We start from the raw sequence: 8,330 nt of genomic DNA on the forward strand, positions 1-8,330 counted from the left end.
CCGCTTAGCATCGTGACCATGCTGCACAAACTGCTGCATTGAAGTGAACTCTGCTAAGGTCTTATCACAACATAGTAGGCTACATTGAAGAGACTAAACTAAGTTAAGTTATGAAATCAAGCAGTATCTCAAAGCTAACGTTAGAATACTGTTTGGATATCGAATTTATCATGCTTAGCCTACTTACAGCTGCTTTTCAATTTCGTTGAAGGGCTCATTTTATTGACTCCGACACTGAAAGTTTGCAAAATCCCGATGTAAATGGAAAAGTTTCCAAAATTCAAAAGTGCTTGTCCCAAGGAGAAGTATGAACCTTTATTTTAACTATGTAGAAAACGTTATGAATTGCATCCACACATCAGCAGCCTTTCAACTGTGTTACAATTGCAAGGGTTCCCTCAAACGTCTTAAAGTGACAGGCACTCAATTAGACCTAGACCAAGACGATCTTAATACACCCCCACCCCCGTTGTCAAAGTCAGCTACCGCCACAAATTGAATCCAATTCTGTGGGAAACACTGCACAGAATTGAATTCCATTTGTGGTGGTTGGTTTGCAGAATTAACTTGAATACAACAGTTTTTAACAAATTAGCACAGTGTGGTTATGATGCTAACCAGATTTAAGCACAATTTAGTACAACCTGGAAAATGGTGGTCAATGCTGATATTGTGGTGAGCCGCCACAAATAAGTCAATATATGGGAAACACTGTGTTGAGATGTTGGTGATGGATATGGATGGATATGTAGTAATGTGTTGAAATGGGATATGATGAATTTGCATACCTTGCCACATAAACAGGAAATGTGTGATAAATGCATTGCTTGACATGGCTCAAACTTTCCAGGTTATTAATTGGTATGGTAATGATGATGCCCATGATGCATATTTGGCATAGCACCACCATCTGGCAACAGATAGAAGAGCTATTACAGTCGTGGCACAAGATCAATTAACACTTCTAGGTGGATAATCAGAACCATTTACAAATTAGAGGACATGATGTCAAGATGTTGTTGATGATAAATAGGGAAGGGATTGTTGATATGTTGAAATGTATTGAAATGGTGATGCAATGAATTTAAATATTTTGCTGAATAAACACAAAATGTGTCATATAGGAGGTTATCGTGGAGTTGGTAGGGATATGGACCTGCCTAAGACGAATATAAGGTCAGGGGTGTCATGTCATGCAGAGGTGTCATCTGGCATACCCAACACTTTCACCCTTTTCAACCCCTCTACACGCTCACACACAGGAGAGGTTTACCACCCACAGGAGAGGTTCACAACCATAGACCACAAAACACAGGGTATACTCACACTGGGGACGGTACACTTGGTCGGAACTCACACTGCATAGGCTACTATCAAACTTTACCCCAGGCACGGTTGAGCTGCTGTGTTCTAGAATACCAGAAGACCAACTGTACCGTGTCCGAGTCCACCTCCTCAAGCGGAACCGGGCACAGATAAGCGCACAGTGCCACACGCGCACAGTGTAACATGGTGTTATTTCAGTTAGCCTATTAGCTGGTTTGATGCTCATTGAGCTCAATGCAAATCAAACCAGCTAATAGGCTAACTGAAATAACACCATGCCAATCTCTAGGTATGGTGAAGGGTATGTGATGATGTGGGGCTATTTTAATTCCAAAGGCCAAGGTAACTTTATCAGGATGCACAGTATTCTGGATCCATGAAATAACTGGCCTTTAAAAATAAAAATCTGCCTGTCTCTATGGGAATTTAACATAGGGGTGGCAATACTTATGACTAGGGGTGTAACGGTTCATGTATTCGTATTGAACCGAAACGGTACGGGCGTCACGGTTCGGTGCATGCATTTACACGGAGAATACACGGTATAAAAATACATAAAACTCGTGTGCGGATTAATTAATGTCATGCGCAATTACTGTTAAGTAGCGAGAGTTACGGGAGTTCTTTAGCGACACCTAACGCTAATCTGTAGCCTTAGCTCTGAAGCTCTGATTGGCGCCTATGTTTTTTTGTCAGGTCGTCGGTCGAGTCCGTCAGTCATTAGCAGCACTAAGGTTAGACCCATAAGAGTTAGAGGATCCGCTGGTCTCTTTAAGATCGCAAGTTTGAGAACTTCAGTTACAGTAACGTTAGTACAGGCGAAAGAGTGGTAGATAAGATGAAACTGTGTGTCGGCGTTGTTCAGCAGTTGTTGGGTATGTGAGTGGAAAAAATGCTACACATATTCGAAGCCATCACCCAGATGATGTAGGCTACCAATCACTGAAACGAGGGGAAAAACCTTCCCCTGCGCTTCAGCAGCCTTTGGATACAAATAGGGCCAAAACCTATGGCTTACATTAAATGATTTCGTAATGACAGAAAGCTATGTAAGTCGCGTGGTAATTACCTTTATGTTGGGGTAACTTGTAACTTCTCACATGAGGTTCTGGTAGTGTTAAGTGCATAGACAGTAAAATAAAGTGACAACGCTAACCAGGCTAATAAACAAACCATGCTACGGTGAGTTAACGTCAAAGGGCAAAGTCACGTGACTTCTAGTTGTAGTCTGTTTATGAAATGAAAGGAGCCATTTCGTTTTAAAAAAAAGGCAAAATAGTGTGATATTTTCACAGTTAGTAGGCTAGATTATTACTTTACACACAATAAAAAAAATATTGAGGCAAATTGTAGACCCTTCCATATACAACTAAACACAGATGTTGAAGGTCTTGCTTAAGTGGATTTTTAAAAATCATTTTTCTATGTAATTTGCACTTTCATAAATAAGAGATGCTGTAGGCCTATTTTCAGTTTTATAGCTGATTGTCTTATTTTGTTTACAAGTTACAGATGGAGTCTGGGTACTTATTGTACTGTTTAGCCTACATCTTACACACTTCAGGCTGTTGCAGATGGCTCAGGGAAGAGACTGTATGACACTAGGTGGTACAGCCTGAGACATGTACAAAAAAAAATGCTTTCTGCATTTTTGTTTTGCTTTTCCCTCCATTGTACCGAACTCGTACCGAACCGTGATGTCCGAACCGAGGTATGAACCGAACCGTGACTTCTGTGTACCGTTACACCCCTACTTATGACCCCTGTATTTTAAGGAAGAACATTTATTTATTTATGATACATTATTCATTCACTAAGAAAATTGGTGTCCTTAAAGGTTAGATATTTCCTCATTTTTCACTTAAGGCATTAAGTTCAATTTCCAAAAGATGATTTTATATTCCACTTTTCAGTCCACTTTAGCATGGGTGCCAACACTTTTGACCATCACTGTAGTTGATGCAAGTCCCTCCAAGTATCAAGCGGTACCCACAACCTCATAAACACACACACACACAGACACACACACCAAAAAAGAGTGTTCTACACGCTATGGGTCATTCCGTGTCAAATCACCCAGTGGCTGGCAGGTCACCCTCTCCCAAAAAATCAGAAAAAAATCACGGGTGTTTGTAGACCAAACCTATGCATAAATCTTAAATAGTATATCTGTATCACTAATGGTTCCAAAACTACAGCCCTTTGAAGTTTCAAGTCATTTTAAGCATCGTGGTGAACAATCCTTTTTGTTCAACTTCCAACATTATTGGCTCTTTTGGTATTTCACACACATTAGTGAAACTATGTGAATAGAAGTACATTTTCCTGTTGAATTAAACAATCCAATCAAATCAGGTGTATCTTGTGTAATTTCCCCTCTGCAAAGCTCTGAAAATGGCTATAAATTCATTATGTGAAAAAACATCACCACCTTTGAGGGCTTGTCGTTCAAAAAGTATGTGACACAAATTCATCAGATTTTTTTCCCACTCATGTATGGATCATGTCCACGCATTAACTTTGGTTGTTAACATTATCATATTGTCAGAGCATTTTTATTAAATTGGGCTTGATTTTCAAAAAGCCTGTTTTCATCTTCTCATTTCACCACGTGGACAGTTAACAGGATTTTTTTTTAATTTTACCATATATCATTCTGTATGTGAGGATCATCTGCCCAAAATTTCGGCTTGTTGCTGAGTTTCTTCATTGAGATAAGATTTTTTACAAATATTGTCTATAAATCCACTGAATTTGTACTTTATCTGCAGTACCACTTTGCACCACATGTGGTGCTCTTTTAATACAATGGAAGTCAATGGAAGAGTAAGAGAGTCACTTGTTTGCTGCACATATCCAATCTAAACACACAGTTTATGGTTCATATGGTTCAAGTAAAAAGGGGTTTCTAAAATTCAGTGCAGTCAGATGCAGAAAAATCAATACTAAAGATTTATCATCTTTTTACAAATCCCTCTTGGATCCACGAGTCCTCAAACCTTGTTATGAATACTTGTGATGGAAACACACAGTGAGCCTGTCTCAAATCGCGTACTTCTGCACTTACAATACCTAATTTGAGTGCATGAGGGTGTTCACACTGACAATTCCAACGACACGAAGGGCGCTGCAAGTTCCCGGATGGTGCACTCATAACGGTCAAAAAGCTGAGTGTGCAACGCTGGACACTTTTCGCCCTTAACGGACGCCATCTTGGCCAGATAGCGGAAGGGGAGGGAGCGTTTTCAAACTCGTGGAAATCGCGGTTGAGAAAGCTGAAGCAGCAGCAGTGGAAAACAGACTTTAAGGAGGTACAAGCAAGTTATAACATAAACGGTTCATGTTTTGACACAGTATGACCATGTCACTGTCGAGTTGAGGACGCCAATAAAGTTATGTTAAAATGTTTGCGATCGTCATTTCCGTGAAGTGCACGGAGTTAGTGTTTGATATGAGACAATACTATTTTGTTAAAATTTGCGCACTCCGCCAGTAAGCACACAGTGCACATAGTGTACTACACGAAAGTGTACTCACGTAAGTACACCATTTGAGACAGACTCATGGTCATCTTCATCAAGTGAAATACCTTGATGAACTGAATTTTAGAAACCCATTGTTTGATTGTTTGTTAAAGCACTGATCTCCATCTTGATGCTCTTTGTCTATGTATCACAGAGGACTGCATCCCAAGCATATGACGATGAATATAGACTTTGCCTAACCAGCTGGCTAAAAATTATTAAAGTGCTCACATAGGCACTGATAGGTTGAAGCTGGTGTAGAAAACTCATTACAAAGATGGTAATTATGCTAAATCCTCTTGCAGCATGTATGATGACCAGTCAGTCTTATGTGTGTATAATTTACTTGATCAGTTTATTTTCTCTAAATAAGATTTATGTATGAGTAGTATGTTGTTCATGTTGCAATAATTATTTGGACCAATTCAACTATGAACCATAAACTGTGTGTTTAGATTGGATATGTGCAGCAAACAAGTGACTCTCTTACTCTTCCATTGACTTCCATTGTATTAAAAGAGCACCACATGTGGTGCAAAGTGGTACTGCAGATCCAGTACAAATTTTGTGGATTTATAGACAATATTTAAAAAAAATCTTATCTCAATGAAGAAAATCAGCAACAAGCCCAAATTTTGGGCAGATGATCCTCACATACAGAATGATATATGGTAAAATTAAAAAAAATACTGTTAACTGTCCACGTGGTGAAATGAGAAGATGAAAACAGGCTTTTTCAAAATCAAGCCCAATTTTAAAAAAATGCTCTGAAAATATGAAAATGATAACAACCAAAGTTAATGCATGGACAGGACCTTATAATACATATATGTGTAGGAAAAAAATCTGATGAATTTGTGTCACATACTTTTTGAATGAGAAGCCCTCAAAGGTGATGATGTCTTTTCACATTATGAATTTATAGCCATTTTCAGAGCTTTGCAGAGGGGAAAGTATACAAGATACGTCTGATCCGATTGGATTTTTTAATTCAACAGGAAAATGTACTTCTAATCACATAGTTTCACTAATGTGTGTGAAATACCAAAAGAGCCAATAATGCTGGAAGTTGAACAAAAAGGATTGTTCACCACAATGCTTAAAATGACTTGAAGTTTCAAAGGGCTGTAGTTTTGCAACAATTAGTTATACAGATATACTATTTAAGATCTATGCATGGATTTGGTCTACAAACACCTGTGATTTTTTTCAGATTTTTTCGGAGAGGGTCACCTGCCAAATTGCGCTGAAATTGGGTGATTTCACACGGAATGACCCTATGCAAACACACCTTGAAGTACACACTCTATTGCCATATCAACACAACAACAAACACATAGGATATGTCTCCACTTTCCAAAAACACCAACTTCAGTGGACATGTATTGCACTTCACAACTATCATACACACCTTTGGAATTTTCAGAAACATTCACTGGTACACACACACACTTCTCCCCCAACAAGCCTGCCTACCTGCTTCAATTGGTCAAACTACTACATATCCTTTCCTCATGCAAATAAAGACAGTGTAACTGTGGCTCTCACTTTGTCAGTCTATAGGCCATTTGCAATCGGGCAACTGAACTTAACCTATAGAGAGATACCATCAACGCCAAGGTCAGTGGTTCAATGGAGTGCTCTTTACTACACATCACATGTGTAGCCTAGGTCGCATGAACGGGTCTGCTAAATGGGCTTCCACGAGTGTTGAAATAAGAACATCAACATGGCATTATCTAACGTTAATTAAAATGGCAGCAAGTATCATTGATTCGTTTCGCTACAGATGTCCATACTTTACGTACTAACGAGCGACTGATTTGTAAGGCAAGACTGAACTTATCTTTTGTTTATAAGTGATGTCAACAAGCGAGTTTATGCCCCACGTTCAACAAATGTCGTTTCATGAAACAGATCAATATTAAATACGACGTTATATTTACATCACGCCAAAAACAGCATAACATACATTTGTGCTATTCCGAGTTTTGGTACTAAGAACACCTGCATGCGAATGTCAGCTTACAGTCCATTATGTGCAATCAAAAACATTATGGCGATGTGGCGACAGACTCGTTTAAAATAACAAAACAATTGAAACAATCATGTTACATATTCTCAAATCAATGCTTGATAAAGAACACAAACGACCGTCAAAACAAACATGTTGCGAGGGCATGTGGTCAAACTGATTTATTTTTCCACAACAACGAAAAAGTTTAAGTGCAACTTCCTAAATGAGGCACGATGTCTGTTTGAACCACAAGGGGTCTATGGCTGTTTAACTCCCTTCCCCCACAGATATACACAGGATTCATCTGTATTTTGACGCGTCTGACACTTGCAACCCACAGAACCCAAATAATTTCTTCTTTGTTCGCGACGCGTTGCTGTCAGCTGTGTGTTGATACCAAACAGCGGTGAGCTACTGAGTTAGCATTGCGGCTAGCTGTTCCCACCGGCCAACAAGAAACAACACAAAGAACTTAGGTTAGTGGGTTAGCTATGTGTTCATTAAACTAGCTCGCTAGCCAGTCAGCTAATCTATTTGTGCAAATTTGCAAGTCGAGACTGCAACTATATGCCAGACCACTACGGGACCTGTAGCGTTGTCCGTCTATGTGCTGGTGTTGCCAAGTGTCATCCCTCACCGGCACTCAAGAACAAAAGAGGTACCAGTGAGACACCAATCTTCAGGCCAAACATGAGCTCTATTCCAGCTAATAAGCTAGCGGGCTAACCGGTCACTGAAGAAAAGAAACCGGCTCTTACATGACTGGGTTCTTCCGAACTGGGGTTGTTCCTGACAGACGACCTCGTCCTGGATGAGATGAACGGACTGCATGGCAGAGATTTGGAGCTCTTTCTCGTATTCACCATGATTCTCTTCGTCTCTGCTTCTCTCGGTTCTATCAAGGCTCGCGTCTATTACTGTCTCACTGAGAATACTATCGAGCCGCCATTTCTGTTTCTCGCTCTCTCCCCCTACTGTTTGCAAACAGAACTCTTTTGGTTGTGCACTTCCGCTTTCTGTCCAATCCCTTCGATAACAATGACATTGACCATAAACTTATATTATTCTACACAATAAAAATGCAATTTTAACGCAGGCCAGTCACCATTCACATAATACCTAATACCAATTCAAATGTTAATTGTGTTTTGCATTATAATGCAGGCGGCCCCCAGCAATGGTGTTCGTGTTGCAGAGTTCCAAATGATGTGGAAATTATGAATTGGCTGACTCAGTTAAAAATAATAGCCTACATGTGAAATTAGGGGATTTGGGTGCAGGTAACTTGTTAGAAAGGGTAAGCATACGCTTCTGCATATGTTTTATCATTTTAAAACGGCAGCGAGTCTTTAAAATTGTTGATCAGAAGTGAAGAGTTTCGTTAAATTGATCGCTTACACTAAGCCACGTGTGTTGAGGCTACATTTGTTTTGGTTTTATTGGGGAGGGACTTCACAGGCTAC

At 39.6% G+C, this 8,330-nt stretch overlaps 1 protein-coding gene across 3 annotated transcripts in view; it reads right to left on the bottom strand.

The window, feature by feature from the left end:
- atad2b (ATPase family AAA domain containing 2B) overlaps nucleotides 1–7,880 on the bottom strand; it is a 136,675-nt gene extending 128,795 nt beyond the window's left edge. For all 3 annotated transcript variants that reach the window (XM_076271652.1, XM_076271651.1, XM_076271650.1), the window contains exon 1: nucleotides 7,626–7,880. In XM_076271652.1, the coding sequence (XP_076127767.1) occupies nucleotides 7,626–7,733 (108 nt within the window). In that variant the 5' untranslated portion in view covers nucleotides 7,734–7,880. The remainder of the gene's footprint in view (nucleotides 1–7,625) is intronic.
- Between the last annotated feature and the right edge of the window lie 450 nt (nucleotides 7,881–8,330).

The sequence above is a fragment of the Alosa pseudoharengus genome, unplaced genomic scaffold (assembly GCF_046254945.1).
Source record: "Alosa pseudoharengus isolate Yale_2024_CS ecotype anadromous, Long Island Sound unplaced genomic scaffold, YU_APseudo_1.1 YU_APseudo_1.1_scf_7, whole genome shotgun sequence".
NCBI classification, from domain to species: Eukaryota; Metazoa; Chordata; class Actinopteri; order Clupeiformes; family Clupeidae; genus Alosa; species Alosa pseudoharengus.